At 32.5% G+C, this 18,943-nt stretch overlaps 1 protein-coding gene across 1 annotated transcript in view; it reads right to left on the reverse strand.

Annotated features, from left to right (window-relative positions):
* The window catches only part of LOC118205239 (mitochondrial disaggregase-like), a 114,938-nt gene extending 112,228 nt beyond the window's left edge, over nt 1-2,710 (reverse strand). The window contains exon 1 of the mRNA XM_085815037.1: nt 2,417-2,710. Within this exon, the coding sequence (XP_085671163.1) occupies nt 2,417-2,657 (241 nt within the window). The 5' untranslated portion in view covers nt 2,658-2,710. The remainder of the gene's footprint in view (nt 1-2,416) is intronic.
* Between the last annotated feature and the right edge of the window lie 16,233 nt (nt 2,711-18,943).

Below are 18,943 nucleotides of genomic sequence, written 5' to 3' on the forward strand. Positions count from 1 at the left end.
TCTTTATAAATTCTTTTTTTATTTGCCATTTTTTAATAGGATGTATCAAGATAAATTGGCCAATTTGAAAAAACAGCTGCAACAATTAGAAGATGGTGAACACCCTGAATATTTAAAGAGGTTAAAAAAGTTAGAAATAAATCATGAGAATAGATTATCATTAAATGATGTATTTCTTCGACTTGAAGTGAGTATTAATAATTTGTTATTCAAAATTGGCTCTAACTGCTCTATGACTAATAATGTGTTAGTTATTATGTCAACTGCTTGAAAGCAGAAGAAAGAAAAAGAACAAAAAGCCTCATATTTTTTAAACCACAGGAGTGTTTTTAGAGGAATATAAACATTCATTAGCTATTATTGCAGCAGATTCCCATTCAGCCCCTGAAAATCCTTGAGTGTCAAGAGAATAATAATAATAAGTTGGAGAAAGTAAAAAAAAAAAACCTTTTAAAAAAATCAGGAAGTAAATATTAAGAACAGATTAGGTTTCTCAAATACTAAAAAGTTCCTATTTTAAGCAATAAGTAATGAACAAAATTGCTTTCTTGAAAATAAGGAGTTATTATGGTCTCTGTTGTTCATAATGAAATAGTTATATGATGTTTACCTATCATTATAATCACTGAAAAAGGTAAGACCTTTCCTTTAAATTTCACAGCAATGATATATGATTATTAGCAAAAAAAAAAAAAAAAAACACTGTTTAGAATAAGGAAAATTAAAACAAGAGTTATGAGGCAAAAAAGGGGGAAACCTAATAAATTTAAAGAAATGTTAGAATGCCTATTTCGGGCCATGTATTTGTTTATCCTTAAAAAAAAAAATAAATAAATAAGTAGTATAATTTAAATGCCAGCACGTTTTGTAATTGTGTATTATAGAAGTAGCCTAAACACTTTCTTTGCTATTTTGGAATAATATTTATTATGAATGATGTACTTGTTTACGGACTGATTAATTTTTTTAAAATTTATTTCTGTTTAAAAAAAAATTTTTAAATGGTTTAAGAGCTATATAAGAAAGTCCTATATAAGTTTTCTTCTCAGTAATAAGTAAGCTAAATAAAATTTTTACAATGCCCTCAGGTATTTTATTATATTTTATGGTGAATGCATAAAAGTTATTCACTTATTCATAGAGCATGAAAAATCAAATTAAAAATTTAATATTACTGGGAACAATATCCTAACTAGTAATCTTTAGAATGCATTTTTCATTAAGTTCTGGTAATCTGCTGTAGGATTTGTTCATTTTTCTGTTTTATTAGAGTGATTGCATCTAGTATGCAACTGAGGCTTCAGTTTACCTGAACATAGGAGAGAAAAGCACATCAATGGGCATTAACATAAAAAAATAGTAAAAAAAATTTCTTTTTAAACCTGAAACTTTTTAGATTTTATATTACACCCAAAGGGTGTAATATAAAATCTAAAAAGCATTTTGTATGTTACCTATATTATTTACTAAATATTGTGTTCTTCGTACTTAAACCATAAGATTCAATTCAACAGCAATCTCACAAAATAATTTTAAAAGAGTATACCTTCAGAATTTCCGGTAAAGTCTTGCATGCTGGAGATGATCCCCCCCCCCACACCTAAATACTTGAGTTTGTTAAACAAAAATTTGTTAAAGTTTTACAAAATATGAAAAAGCTGATAAAACAAATTCCAAGTTAGGGCTTTCAAATGCTCATATTCGGGTGGAGGATTACGTTATTCAAAATTTTATGGCTCTAGGTACTGTTGTTTTATCACAGTACCTAGAGTGCAAGTGCAAGAAACATACATACATTTATGCGGATTGTTCATTATTTAATTTCTTTAAATATAATACAGGGCAATAATATTTGGTGGCAACAATTTGAAAAATGATATAGATTTTTAAGGTTTTCAAAGCAAAATGCCAAAATAAAATTTGATAGATATAAGATCTAGGCATCAAACTAAAGCCCTGACCAAGAATAATTGCAGAGCACTATGCTATGTTTTCCAGTTTCACTCCAGGCATAAGTTTTAAGCAAATCCTACTTATTTGCCTTCTGAAGGTCTTTTTATGTATTATTATTCATATCTGCAAGACTGCTGTTGTTGTGAAGATCTGTTAATAATGGTAAATGAAAAAAAAAAAAAAAATTAAACTTGAAAAAAAAAATTTTTTTTTAATAGGTAATTTGATATTTATGTTTCATTGTAGTAAAACGTTATGAATTATTTCGAAACCTGCGAAGGTTTTATACTTATTTGGTTAAACCTTCCACATCAATTTTAATGCGAGTCATCAGAAAGAAAAGTTGTTTCTACACAGTGGGCGATTTGTTTTGTTACATTGAGAAACATAGGATAACAAACGCGGGATTATTACATTAATTATAAATTTAATATACGCATCCATAGAATTCAAAATTACTCACTATGATACTTTTCAGAACATAAAGCATATATAACTGCCAAGGAACTGAACCGTTTAAGCCATAAATTTGCTTGAATTTTGGCATCACCGAGATGAAATTTAATAGGTCGTGAAGATAATGTTAAATAATTTCTACCATTATAAACGAATACGTTCAAATAGTGCTTCTTCTTAAAAAATAAATTTAGTTGAGCGAAAGTTCGATTACGAATAAAATTACGAATCTGTGTATGCACAAACATATCAATTTAAAAGTTCACGGAAAGACACAACCGGAAAGTTTATAAACAATTGCATCATACCAGGTTTACAATTGCCAGATTACAGAACTGCTGTAAAATAAAACAGAATAGGGAAAAAAATGAAAGATCCTGTTAGAAAAAAATATTATGTAGCTTGTGAGAAAAGGGAAATGTGAACTGAAACGGATTTAAAGAGATTGTTTATTTATATTCGACTGCTGATTACACGTTTAGATCGGTAATCTAACGTGTGTGTGTGTGTGATTATGGCAAAGCCTCGAGGGCTATCTGCCTAAGGGGAGGGATGCCTTCGTGGAGGACTTTCTAAGGGGAACTGGCTCGTATACACGTTACACATGGGGAAAACCACGAAAACGCCCATGCAGCCAGCCCGTTCGCGGGATTCGAACCTCGGACCGAACTACCAGTGTTCAGCGACTTTACCGCTCGGCCGCTGGTGGGCCCTCGGTAATCTAGCAAAATTGGAATTATAATTCTATTCATGTGCATTTATGACAGAACGTACGGCAATTACTTTTGGATCACATTCGTATTTATGTTCGAAATGAATTCTGATATTATGACAAAAACATGTATTAATTAATAAGCAACTTTGAATAATTATTATTTTTACAATTTTTTCTGTTGTGAAAACTTAAACATGTAAAATATTATGTGTGGGTGGACGGAAAAAAAGAAATCGAAAACGAAAAAAAAAAAAGAACCAGAATACAAGGAGCTCTAAAATCTCGTCAAAAATTAATCGCCAATCAGAATTGAGAAAACAGTCGAATTCTCATTTAACCAGCAGGATTATAGTGGGCTCTTCTGAAAGAGAGGAAGACGCTGAGCCAGTTGCAGCCCGTACAAGTCATTTGGAAAGGAGGATTTTTTTTTTTTCTTTCAAGATGCCTTTGGGAAAATCGTATATTCCAACACCAATAATAATAATGAATTATTGATGATTTATGGCGCGAAGAGCGACTTTACCAGCTCAGATTCAGATACTGCCTTTAACGGCGCCTTTTTTTAAAACATAACAATATGAAGATCCTCGAGAACGGAAAAAGGAGGTTGAGAAAGTAACCGTGCATTACCATTAAGGCCCGTCCACACGAGTACGCTCGTGACGTAGTTGACGCAACTTTTTTGATGCCGGCGTAAATTCGCGTGACGCTGAAGACGTAAAACTGAGTTCGCTCCTGTTCAGCTTTTTCGCCCGCGACGCGCGCGTATAGCCAATAGCCGACCGAGTTCTTATCACGTGTCATAATCAGAAAACCTTCTTGCTTACCCCGTGGCGTCAGAACCACACACAGCTGAGTTTTTGCTTAGAAATATCATAACTGTATACAGCAATAAAATAATCAGCATTGTTCACGCCATCTTCAGATTTCTGAAACCGTATATATTGGTATAAATTTAAAATTCTCATTAAAGGGGAAAACTGTATATTTATAAAATAATGATCCGACCAGTATATCGATATGCTTCACCTATTTATAACACCGTAAGTAATAGGAACCTAAATAAATTACAGTTTCTACGAAATCAAAGTTTCTGCCTTACAAAATTCTCCTTAATTATTATAAATATTGGCTATATCATGTGTAATAAAATGCTCTATAAATATCCCAATATTAAATACATCAAAAACTAACTTCAGCGGTATAACAACTTCTAAAATAATGCAGTTGACTGTGAAAGAGTATTCAATAAAATACAATTACGAAATTTTGGAGGAAAGTTACAAGTTTTGTCATACAGCAATCATTTATTGACGTTTAATTAAATTACCTTTGCGGCGACTTCTACTTGCTACATTGTTTTTTACAAACACTGCTATCACAGATAGCTGAGTGGTCAGGGCGCTGCTTTGCAAATGGAAAAGTGGCGAGTTCGAACATCACCCGTAGACAGTATATAATTCAGTTAGCTTTCTTCATTTTGAAACGTGTTCCTTATATTTAATTATGAACCATTATATTGTTACGGATTTGGTATTTAAAAAGCTAATGTTAGTTGAATTGTAAATTAAATGGTTTTATTTCCCGCGCAGTGCAGCGCGTGACGATTATTAAAAGAAAACTAAGCCGGAAAATTGAAAATACGAGAGCGCGTGCATGTAACATTTAATAATTATCACTTTTTGATTTCGAGAAAGTACTAGAAAAATCTCGCGCGCGATTTTAAAATCTAGCACCCAAAGCACGGAAAATAAGGCATACGATTTAAACAGATAATTAAATGCCACGGGAAGAAAAAGGACTGACAAGAAAACAAAGTGCTGGAACTGTGGAGCTGAAGGCCACGTACGAAAGAATTGCAGAACACCCCAGGGTACGAAAATTGAGGCCATTACTCAGCAACGACGCAGGAAACAAATTAATGACCATATTAACGAACGGAGGTTGCCAGATAATGAAAAACCTTGTTTTAAAGTGTCAAGATTTTTACAGTAAGTGGCAACAGTAACGGACTGTCCATCAATGGGCACATCCAAGGAGTTTAGAATATAAGGAGGGAGGGTTCGCAGTTTCCTCCACTATCAGGGAATGAAACTCCACCGAGCAAGCGGCGTCCATGTTTGTAACTTCAAAAAATTGCATTACCGCAGTGAAACGTACGTGTTCTTAAGCTGTTCCGTGCAGGTATTTTCCACTAAAAATATGTAAAATTTGTTATGAAATGCTTTGCTATTGTTAGTTTTTTGTTTCAATGTTATAAAGATGATATCCGTAATTTACTACGTACAGAAAATCATTAAGAAATAGTTCGAAATCTAAATTCATGTGCATAAGATTAAAGCCTTTAAAAATAGAATTTGTTTAGGTTTTATTAGCAACCTGTTGGGTGTACTTTCCAGTTTTTCCTTTAAGAAGTGATATTTCTGATTTATTCACAATATTGTAATTTATTAAAGAATCATTTAAAATATATTTAACCTGAAATTAATAGCACATAATTATCTAAAAAAATAGTCACAGGTTGCATTTTTTTAAATGAAAGTTTTAGATTCTTTTCACAACTAACATAAAATTAATATTAGTAAAATAAATATTAATAAAATAAAACAGATTTATGTGAATTCAGTGATTTCAGTTTATGCGCGTTTCATATTTATGAATCTCAAAGAAATTGCCTTGAATTAAGCTAAATTAGAGAAATATATCTATATTTTTGGATACATCTTTCCACATGTTCAGTTGTGTAAATACTTTACTTACTTTTATCGCTATACTGCCCAAAAATTTGTAAATTTATGCAAAAACATTTTAACAACAGAAAAGTTAGTTTATCTTCATCAAATGCACAAATTATATTCTTAACAGTTCAAAAAAACTTTAAAATGAATAATAATTAATACATAAAGAAAAGCATTATTTTATTTAACACCTTTAAAATTCATAAAAATAGTAACAATTGGTGTTTTACTTTTCATGAAAATTATCAAATGAATACCTGAAACGTTCAAATTATACAGTTTAAATCCTAGCATACATCATTGTATGTTAAGGAACAAAGATACCAGCTATAAACAGAAACATCAAAATGTATTTAACATATTTTGATTATTATTAAGTCTTTTTTTTACATCTGGAAAGAAAACAACATGACATTGGGATATTTTTTACCATAGTTATCAAATTACATAAAAAGAAGAAAATCAATACTTACGCGTGAAAAGTAATCCCAGGAATCTTTTTCGAAAATCTGTTTGTGCATCCATATACAACACAAGCTGACATGCTTCCAAAAGAAAAGAAAAAAAATATTGCAATTACAGACTTCCTTGCACAAGTCACAGCGATAACAGGAACATGGCCGTCAAGCTTCACCGTTTGAGTTGAACCTTTCCTCCCTCTATTCTAACCTCCTTGGGCACATCGATGGAGTTCCTTGCAATATGATCATTGACACAGGAGCTAATGTTACCATCATTCGGAGAGATTTCGCTCAACGGATTAAAGATAAACTTATTTGGACGCCATCCTGTGTTACCCTTCAGACTGCATCTGGTGATAAGATCGACATAGCTGGGAAGTTAAACGTGAACATCATGTTTGGAAGTGCCGCCTACCATCACACGGCATATGTGGCGGATATTACAGATCCATGCATACTCGGATTGGACTTTTTAAGGAAATACAATTTTTCCTTCAAAAACAACAAACTGCTGTCGACATCTGAGGACACGACTATCCATCGTCAGAAGGGATCCTCACCTGGAAACGCCTTGTCTGAAAGACCAAGCTCAGAAAACTGCCGATATCATACTAGGGTCGGAGAGAAACACCAGACTACATTCTGCACGAAAGCGAGTCAACTTGGCGGCGGAGAAGGTGAAGACCAGATACGACACGAGAGCTACTGGACATAAATTCAAAGAAGGAGACAACGTGTGGTTGTGGAACCCGATTCAACGAAAAGGACTCAGTCCTAAATTACAGTCACCTTGGGATGGTCCGCACACAGGGCTAAACAGGCTGAATGACGTCAGGGTTCGGATCCGTGAGTTCGAACTCTAAACATAAAGTCGTCCATTACGACAGGTTAGCTCATTATTATGGCCATACTACGTAGTGTAAATAATTGTAAATAGTGTAAGACCATGGTCCTTTTTGTTTCTTAATGTGTATTTGATTTGATTTGTATTTACTATTTGATGAGACTTGTATTTTATATATGATTTGACTTGTATTTAGTATTTGATTTGTTTAAAGCTTGTTATTGCATATCGCATTTATTGTTCACGTTGTTTGTTATTGTAATGTAATGTTGTTTATTGCATTTATGCCATACTTCCTGTCCAGGGATTGTACTGCCCGGGATGTGCAATCCTTGGGAAGGGGGCAGTGTTACGGATTTGGTATTTAAAAAGCTAATGTTAGTTGAATTGTAAATTAAATGGCTTTATTTCCCGAGCAGTGCAGTGCATGACGAATATTAAAAGAAAGCTAAGACGGAAAATTGAAAATACAAGAGCGCATGCATGTAACGTTTAATAAATATCTCTTTTTGATTTCAAGAAAGTACTAGAAAATTCTCGTGCGCGATTTTAAAATCTTATAAAAGGAGGAAAACCTCTCAGTTCGTAGTAGTTACTTAGTTTGTTGTTGTTTAGAAAACTGCCCTTGTTGACTGTAGCGAATTCGCGGATTAGCTTTCTCTAGTTGTTTTGAATTAAGTTCTTTTGAACGTTTGAGTAGTTAGAAGATAATTACTGTGTAAAATCCTAGTATACGGTGCAGCCTTGGCGCGATTTTGAAAATTATCGCCAGCACCAAAAATTACCAAAAGAACGTCTATGTATATATAGTGATAGTATACTATACACTATATATTATGTATAACTATATCTATTCTTTGAATACCCGTTTACTACTCATCGTATATGTCCCGTTTTTACTGCTCATCATAAAAGTAGCCAAATCCCGTGTGCACCGAATACTAGGATTAAACCAATTACTGTGAGATATTGTAAAACTGAAAGAATATCTGAGGGAATTTAAGCATTTTGTGATAATAATAAACTTTTTGTTCATTTTTCATCGGACTTGTGCATTCATTTCGTAAGGAACCCGTACACATGCAACAATATTCTTATTTTACCTATTATTATTGTTTTCATTTCTTATTTATTCATTATTATTATTGTTTTTAATTTTGTTTAAAAATGTGCATTGCAAATAGAAGTCCTTATGTAATAATATATCTGCATCTCTTTATCATACTTCATCTATAAATCATCTCTCTATTTTTAATTTATTGCATATTTTATCATGCACATAATTTCTCATAAACTGTCCAAAGTTTGAATCTCATTCTAAATTCAAAAATACATTAAAAGAAAAACAAAAGACCAAGGAAGGGGGGGTTAAAAAATATGGTTTTATTATATGGTGTATATAAAGATAATTAAGTAATTTAATTCTCTTTGTATACTGTATTCCAAACCAATTTTATAAATCCTAATTTTCATACAATATAGAATCTGCAAGTATGTCAAACTGGTCGATACTCATCCTGAAGTAATTAAAAAACAAGTAATATATAAAAAAAAAAAAAAAAAAAAAAAAAAAAAAAAATCTTACTTAGGTCCACAAAGAAAAATTAAACAAACACAAAAAAAATAAATAAATAAAAATACAAACATAATTTTTTAAAATTAAAATATTTTAATATGTGAAAAAGCTGTATTAACATCAAGTGTTACTACAGATTTAAAAAATTGTATTTGAACTTGAGTAGATGAATAAAAAGCATTTTATGTACTGAAAATTTGAACAAGATAAACAGGGTTTGTACACATTTCCTTATATGAAAATTAAGGACTTTTAAGGACCATCAAAGAAAAAATTAAGGACCTATCAGCAAACAAAAAAATGAATACAATAAAGCAATTATCCATACAACCGACTTCATGCTTGTAATTTCACTTTAAAAAACTAACAGAAGTGTGTATTATGCACTATTATTAAATTCAATTTAATACTTACCATAAAACAATTTTGAAAATTAAACTAACTCCCTACAAGTTATGAAGCAGATAACATTAAATTAGGAACATAATTTCTTGAAAAACATGTATAAGTGTATTTTACACTAACAACAGTCACTATTTTAGAGATTTACATGATTATTATTTAACTTATTTGATATTTATTTAAACACAGTCAGCTACTATTATAATCACAATGTAAGAATATTTTGCAGATTAAAATAACTGATTTGTAAACATACAATTTATTTCCTTGGTTTTTTGAAAGATACTAGAATAATAAACTGTACAATAAAGGATACAAAACATTTGTGCTTTTTTTAAATCTGAAATCTTACTTTTCTTTAACTATTCTTCTAAGTTCATTTGCTTTGATAAACAAATCAATGTTCCTGCTGGTCTCAGCTTCATCTGCTAAAGCATCTACTTCTTTATTAATATCTTTAATGTCCCTTTGAAGAAATTTTTTCTTCTGCTTCATATAATCAATTTCTTCCTCAATAATATTTCTTTTCCTCTTTGAATTTTCAGATTTAGTTAAAGACTTTTGTTCTTCTAAATACTGAACTTCTAAATAACGAACTCCACTTCTTGCAGAAGCTGCTGCTGATCTCATTTCTTTATTAATTTCGATATTAAGAACACCTCCAGAAAATTTTATGTAATCAAATACTGTGCGTTGAAAAATGTATGATGAGTCACTTAAATTTTCAATTTCAATTGCTTTATTTACAGAGAAGCCCCTTTCCACAAACGCCTGTTCATGTGACAAGATAAGAATACTTGTCACAGTGAATACTTGAATAGTGAAAATATACATTTTTTACTATATATATATATATATAATTTATTTCCTAAACAATATTGATTATATTATCTCCTAAGTTTAATTAAAGTAGAATTATTTTAAAAGAGTGAATCCATACTGGTAAGTTATATTTTGAAAGATGTATACAGTACAAAGTCTGAGATCCGGACATCTTCTAATATCTGGAATGATCTAAAATCCGGACCTCAAACCCATCACCAACCAATTGCGCATTAGATTTTTTTCCTCATCATAAAAAAACATGCCGGAAATCCCGATTCTTAATCTGTTTGTCGCTAAATAAAATATCTCATTATTGAAGAAATAATTATTTTAGCATAAATTTGTGTGATTAGTAACTTGACTCCATAGCTGCGTATATGCTTGGCATAATCTCAGACCGAAACATTTGTTAATTTTACACCAACTAATATTTTATATCCTTGATGCCGAAATCGCGAATCATTATTTATTGTATTTTGCTTTCATCACCGCATGTTTATCAACGGATGACAACTTGAGTGATGACTCATGCAGCGACGCCAAATAACAGAGTATTATCCGATTACAGATTTAAGTTTAATGCGCTAAAATGTTGATAAGGGGGGAGATTTAGCAGAAATTTCTTTCCTTATGCTAAAAATAGATTTTGTTAATGATACTCATAGGACAAACGATTACATTTAGTGCTATTTGAATTAAGAATAACTGATTTGTTATTCACATAAAACCAGAACCAGCACCAGAGCTCGCACGGCCGCAGAATTTAGCGAAGTTAAACAGAAGTTTTTCATTGCGATGACAATGCCCAATTATCAATCAATTAACGAAGGGCGAAATCTGTAGTATGGTTCTAAATCCAGAAAATACAGCTACCGATAGTGAAGAAAGTAACAGGGAGGTTACTGAATGAGAAAAAATTTTGATTGACAAGTTATTCGGAATTCTCGACACAGCAATTACAGGACTTGAACAATGGAACTTAATAACTGAACAAGAAATTATATGTCTATAGTATTAGTCTAAAGTATTAGCAGAGAAAACAAATCAAACAACTCACATTGAAAGAAATGTTTAATGAAGTAAACATATAAATATTAAGCTCTTTTCTTTTGTAAATTTTGATACCATTTAAATCATAAATGCTTCATTATTTCAAAAATCACGATTTCATATTTTCAATTTTATAATTTCTACGTGCCATCTTAGTAGATTTAAAATGATCTAATATCCGGAAAAATCTCAAATCTGGTATCGCCGAAGTCCAGACCTCGGACTTTGTACTGTATAAATATATATATATATAATGCGGAATGTATATTTTCAGTTAAACTTCTACCCAATAACTTGAGTAATTCATGAAAGTTAATTTTGCATCTAGTTAATTCAGGAAAATTAGTTTTAATTAGTTGTTTTCAGCTTTAAAAATATTAAAAAAAATTTAATTAGTTATTTTCAACTAATAATTGTATCGCCATTAGCAAAAATTATGCATTACTATCAACAACATAGGTTTAAACCAAATACTTAATTGTCTATTGAAGCTTCAAAACGTATTTCCGAACTTCACTTTTTCTCGGTTAGTGCTACCGAATTTGGCCTTGGCGACCTAAAATCGAAATGAAGCCAACAGATTTCCCGCGAAATCGATAACAGACCCTCTGCAGAAATAAACTCATAATCTCGATAGCCCATACATATAGTATGTGCAAAAGAGAATAAACTCTGTAGAAGGTGATAAAAAATTAATTTATGGCTTAATTGAAAAAATTAATTTATGGCTTAATAGAAACAAACACAGAAATTAAGCTAAGCAAAACCGTGTAAAAACAAATTGAAATGATAAAACGAAACTTAATTTTCATGTGAATTTTCAGCGTTGACTCTCCCATTCTAGAAATTTCAATCTGTTTCAGACAAAGACCACATTTAAGGATTGCCATCTATCAATATCCAGTCTTTGTAGTCAGCTTGATGAAACCACAGTTTATTGAAAATGCACTTTCCAGGCATCTCGTTCCTATTGGCGTCGGAAGGGTTGTGGCCTTCCAGGTTGGGATTGCTCTAATTTTGGCAAATATTTTCAGAATCTCCCCCCCTTTTTTTCATCGAGCACCTTCATCATCACTTTCGCCTCTTAAAGAATTTCCAGCTTCACGCTTTCGTCACAGTCTGCCTAAATTTATGGATAACACCTGTTTCGAAAGATTGAGTGAATAGCCAATCAGACACCGATACTTTTGTTCGGGTAGCTAATTGTTTTTTTTAATCATTTGCAACGCAAATCCGCCAACAGATTGGTTAAGAGCCGTGTAATTTTAATTCCATATTCATGAGAAATCGTAATTCACACTTAGAATGGCAATCATTAGAAATGATAAGAAATGTCAAATGAGCAAAATTAAGGACTGTTTATTCATTTTGGCCAAAATTAAGGACTTTTAAGGACCAAAAATCATTTTTGAAAAAATTTTTGAAAAGGACTTTTAAGGACCATACGAATCCTGGATAAAGAGAGAGTGTGAGCTAATAGTAGGAATTTAATAATTCTGGATATTCATTTCGTAAACAAGGCAGTAAAAAAAAAAAATCTCTTTGAACAGGTCCCTCTAAATAAATCTTTCGGACCCATTCTTGCCATTTTTTGCGGTTTTGACTCTGCTTAATAATTGAACTTAATAGTAAAGTTTCAGCTATAAAAAAAAGTCGTCTGATTCGGACAACTTGCCGCCAACATACAGAAGCACAGCGAAGTAATAAGATGCAGCTCTTTTGACGCTATAGTATATTACAGCGTCACGTGATTTTTGCGCAAAGTAATTCTATTGGTTAAACGCACTCTTTGCAAGCGTACTCGTTTGGACGTTTTTACGATGGTAATGTAAAAGCGCGTTCATCAGCTACGTTTCGAGCGTACTCGTGTGGACGGGCCTTTAGAAGACATGCAGCCTTCGTGCTGTGGCTAGCAGAAAATCCTGTGTGTGTGAAAAGTCCATTCTCAGAAAGTGCAGGGAAACATGCCAGTTGGGAGTTCACGCGGAAAGATATTGTTCAGTGGCTGCTAGTGGATCCCAGCGCAGTCCTGCAGGAGATGTGGGGAGTAGACATTACTTTAGCATTCAGAAGAGCCAATCCTAAAGTTTTGCTGATGGATTTCCAAGGTTACGTAATCGTTAAACGTAATAAAAACATAAAATGCATAAATCCTATATTCTGTCCCACTTGTTCTTAAATAGATTTATTTCATTCTGTTCCGGAAATAGACCCAGGTTGAGGGCCGGTCATCCGAAAGGAAAGAATGTAGAGCAACATTTTTTGCTCTACTGTATTAAAGATTTACGGTTGTGGAATAAATTATTTCATCCATCCCCGACTGAAAACTAACATTGCGTTCACAGCCTGCTGCTTGAATTATTCCGTTATTTATGTTTCTGTTAAAGCGTGGAGTCTTCTATTTCATAAAATAACTGCATTTTCTAAATTACTTATTGAGTTCAATTAAAGTATATAATATTGGGTTCTACGATTTAACTAGTTATTCTATAGAATAAGTTTCCCAATCGTTATAAAGTGATAGTAAAGACCCTTTGTTAAAGTATTAGTAAGCGCCTAATCGTTAGTGAAGATGGCAAGCGAAAGTCCCAGAAAGTTTCTTAGCTGATGGACATTTTCGGATTGTCACCGCTAACACGTTTTCAGAATCCGTAAACCTTGAGTAGAGATCTAAAGTACCGTCTTAATATTTTCTAAATGTTCTGCAAAATTCTTCTCAACAATGATGATGTCATCCAGGCATATTGGATAGGCTCCGTAGGAAACACCTCTCAACATGGTCTGCATGAGGCGTTGGAATGCTGCCACAATCCAAACGGCATCACCTTGAGCTGCCAAAGTCCTTGCCCGTTAGTAAAAGCAGTCTTTCCTCGGTCATCAAAATGTATCTCTACCTGTCAATATCCACTCTTTAAATCAATCTTCAAAAGCCATTCGCTTCCAGAAAGAGTGTTTAGAATGTTGTCAATTCTAGGAAGAAAACAGCTGTCTTTTTTCGTAGCCTCGTTCAATCGGCAATAGTCAGCGCAAAATCTAGTTGAACCGTCTTTGTTTAAGACCAGGAAGATCGGAAAGGCCCAAGGACTTGCTGAAGATTCGATAACGCCGCTTTCTTGCATGCCCGTCAGAAGTTTTCCGACCTTCTCCTGTTTAGCAATCAGTAGACGTCTTGGATGTTGGCTGATAGGTGGATGATCCCCGATATCAATTCTAGACTTTGTCAAAATGGTTCAACCAACGTCAGAAGACGAGTGGGATGAAACATCTTGAAATCCTTGAATGATGCCCTCAGAGCACTCTTCTCTTCATCGTGTAGTTGTGCATTCTGCAATAACTCCGATATTCCGGTCTCCGAAGGCACAAAAATTGGTGCACTATTGAGTCGTTTAACAGCAGGATTAAGAAAAAGCTAAATCATAGAGCTTAAGCCCCTGAAACAGAAAGTGAGGCTCCTGTTTACGCCTTCATTAAAGAAATAAAACGTTTTAAATTTGGAAAAAAAAAAAAAAAAAACCACCTGTATGTGAAAAACAGCTTTAATTTAGAAGACAAGTTATTATTACTGTAGGCATTTATAACGTTTAAAAAATCAATAATCCTGATCAAAGGCCTTAAAAATATTGAAAACAAGATATCACCTCTACAGAAAATTGTTGCAGTAGTTGAAATTAAAATCATAGAATATCAAAGAAATAGAAAATCAATCAGACTTAATGGAATTAAAGTCTAGCAACAGGTGCAATATAAAAATCCTGTCTTGGAATGCTAACAGTCTATTCACTGAAAGAGGTGAGCTATTCAATCTCCTAATAGTAATAGAACCTGATGCCATGATGATATAAAAAATTCATCTTAGACCAGTACTCAATCTACTATATGTTAATTATACCACCTACCGGGGGGATCGAGAGACTGGAAGAGGCAGCGGCATAATCACATTTGCTAAAAGGAGCATCAAACAGTTACAAATTCCTAATCCCAGCATCACATTCGAAAGCAACACGATTGAAATTACCATAGAACACCAAAATTCAGAAGTCTACACCCCACCTAATAATAATTCCAGCCCACAAGAACTACTTCACCTCTTAAATACAATACTTCCATTGTTGGAGTGGAGTGTAATGTGATACATCCCTGTTCGAGATGGGGACCTGCAAACAGGAAAGGGAACGATATATTCAACCTCATTCAATCAAATAATGTACATGCTCCACATGAGCCCATCCATTGCGGGTACAATAGTGCCACCACAGTAGACTTCTGTATCTCAAATCTTCAGTCTTTCATGGTGGAATATTTTCCAATAATTAAAACATTCATGGCAGTTTTTAATCGTGAATGAAATAAATCCTAACACATATATATCATAGCATTGGTCTCTTTTGTATACAAATATGGCTCAATACAAGTGTATTTTATTACAAGTACAAGTGTACAACATTTGGCAAAATACAAGTGTGTAACATTAGGTAAAAATTTGACTGAAGGCCCAATTTACAACTAAGTGAGTGCAATCCAATGAATCAGAGTTTAAATAATATATGTTCATTCTTAGAAATTATAAGCAGAAGAGGAAGATTTCTAAATATCAATCAAATTTTGAGTTAATCTGAAAATGTTTTCTACAACGATACTTACTAGACAAAGCCATTTACAAACCTCGCTTATAATTAATAAATCATCGTTTTGAGGAAATGGATTAGAATTTTGTTTCTTTTTCCATCCATGTCATTCTGCGGTTTAATTTATGTCATGTGATGATCAAAATAAAATTTAGTCTGAGTAAGAGTATATTATTAAAATCATTTATTAGACTGAGTTCAGCCTTTTCAGCAGATATTCAAAGAATGTCATAAAACCTGGGCATGAGAGTGAGAAATTACTGGGGAGGGGGCAGGGCAATGGAAACAATCACACTAGCAAAAAGATATGAAATATTCCTCTTAGAATTGTTAGAACTATCTGCACAGTCCCCTATTCTTTAATACTTAATTGTATGAGTATTTTTTTTAATATAAAAGAAGACAGGTGAAAGAGTTAACAGATAAATTATTTTAATACATTCTTAAATATTCGACTACGTGTATAAGACTGTGATTTTTCAGATATGCATTTTTAAAGCAAAAGAAACAATCGTCAAATAAAGGCACACCTCTTTAATTTGTTAGGCATCAGAATGTAGCTCTTCAGAAAGTACGGAAATATCTTCTTCAGTTAATGGAAGTTTCTAAATATCTTGTATTAAAGAAGTTATAGTCTAATTATATTTCTTTTTTTATATCTTTTAGATAAATCACAAATGGTTTTTAAGACATACTTACTTCAGCAGTAGTAGTATTTTAAGACTTAAAATAATTTGTTACAGAGTTTTAAATATTATTTTTTTATATTGTTATTTATCGTGTTTTGCAGATTTTATGCTCTTTTCTTCCTTTTTTATTTCATTTTGCATATACCACGTTCTTTTACAATCCAGCAAAGATTAAGTACATAGGAGACATTTTGCTAATAGCATTGCTTGTTTCTTGGCTTTGAGTCCAATTGCATTTATGCATTCTATCCTTTATATTTCGAAAATGTGTATGTTTGAAAAATTCAGGTTCTCATTATCATTATAGTGAAGTTAATCAAAATAATAATCTTACGAATATAATATTTACCAATCATACGTATAATTTGCAGTTCCAATTTTCCAATAAATCACGACCACAATATTTTGCAAGAGAATACTCTATTTACTTTGCAAATGGGTTCACTTGATCAAACAAACCACAGACAGGAGTAAATTAGGTAATTTTTTTAAAAATGTTAACATGCAAAATGTAGTAATGTAGAGTCATTAGGTTTATTGGAAGCAGAAAACATGGACCTCTGTAATACCAGCCCAGCGTGCTACCATTACACCACGAAGGCACGCTAGGGAAGTGGGAGAAATACCTTATATACTCCCCTTTAAAAGGGCGACTACGGTTTTAGGGGACCTAGTCGCCAAATTCTGGGTGCAACGAATCACGATCCACAACCCTTTTTAGTTCGGGCGCCACTTGTAGAGTCATCATGATTTTTGGAAGCCGGAAAGATGAAAAACTAACTACTTTACACAGAAGTACATTGGTTATATAAAAGTGCATGTTTAAATCAATTTTATGCAATCTTTGATTCAGTGTTGAAATTCCTAGAAAGCAAAGACAATGATTTGCAAGACAACTTAATGAACTAAAAATTGACATAGCCTATATGACTGATTTATTTGTCAAATTTAATGAAACTAATTTGAAACTACAATGTGACCAATTAAATTTAATCAAAGACATTCTTCACTTGGATATTCCAGACTGGGTGTTGAACCCCTTTGCATGTGGAAAAACCATGGAGGTAGGAAGTAAGATGGAGTGGCCCTACACAGGTTTCTCCCGTACCCTGCTCTGAAGCACTGGCGATCCCTACTACGTGGTGACCAAAACATTGGGTCATTTACCATTAAGTTCAATGGGTTTTGACGCAATCAGATGTAAATATTTTGTAATTACGTCGTAAATATACATATAAATGTATATATTTTCTGTGAAAAAAATTAATTTTATTTAAAACATTTTGGCGTTTGGAACATAAAATAAAAGTAGCGAATACTCTATCAAGTATATCGAAAGACGTATACAATTTTAAAGGTACCGTAAGGTATTTTTCATTCTTTAAGCATAACATTTTTGTTAAAATTTATATTTTTGAAGTCCAACAGCCTAGAATTTTATAAAACAAATTCATAATCAAAATCGCTGTTGTTAGTTATCGAAAAATAACCAAGATTTGATTTTTGCGTAAATGTCTCTAAACTATACAAATTGCTATTATCCATCACACTATGAATGTTTCTTTCATGCGAAAGTGTCCCTTTTTCAATTTGTATGGAACTGTCATGTGTCGAAATACTATCAGAACACTGTCAAGTGAGTTTCTGAATGTAAACAAAGAACATCCCATCTGGTGACCAAAGCTTCGAAGCAGTGCTTCACTTCTAGTGCCGGTTGGCCACTCCTTCCTTTCTTACCTCCATGGCAAAAACTCAGATAAATCCATACTAATACAGGAGTAGCTTATCGAAATATACACAAATAAGGAACTTCAGATCCCAATTTTATATCCTGCATTATAGATTATTATATAGAAGTTGTTACTACTTTCCCGTCTTCCTATTTGGTAGAACGTGGATTCAGTGCTGCTATGAACCTCTTCACACACACACACACACACACACACACAAAAAAAAAAAAAAAAAAAAAAGACTAGAAATTAGTGATAATGGGGATTTGCGGCTGCTACTCACAAACAATGAGCAGGACATACACTCATGACATCTCATCAAGTTCATCCAAGTCATTAATTTTTAAAAATTTTTTATACTATGCATTTATGTAGCTTTTTCACTTGGGGATCCGTGGGCAAGTTTTGACTATAAAAAGGAATCCATGGGTCAAAACGTTTGGGAATCACTGATTTATACTTTTCGAAATGTTTGTCTTAGGGAGGTGTTTGCCACAAGAGAATCCACTATATATTGACTTTTTAAAATTATTTCTCATAAAATATATTACAAATTCTTGTAAAATATATTAAATCTTCTCTAAGAAGACCATTCATGTTTCTAATTTATACTGACCTTTGGTGGAGGTGACTACCACCAAATGACATAAGTTCAACTAATTATTTAATATGTTTATCTTCTCAGCAAATTCTGAATATTTTTTGTTTTCACAAATAAAATAATATATTTAATATGAGATTTTTAAAGCATATTTATCAACTGACAACAGATAGCCTACTAGGCAAGAATAACGGAATTATAATGTAAAAAATATATATTAATAAACAGATTTTAATGTCTGTATTAGCATGATATTAATTTACTACATAATACGCAAG

This window comes from Stegodyphus dumicola, chromosome 1, assembly GCF_044657685.1.
Source record: "Stegodyphus dumicola isolate Sdum_Otavi_A_Nest chromosome 1, ASM4465768v1".
NCBI lineage: Eukaryota > Metazoa > Arthropoda > Arachnida > Araneae > Eresidae > Stegodyphus > Stegodyphus dumicola.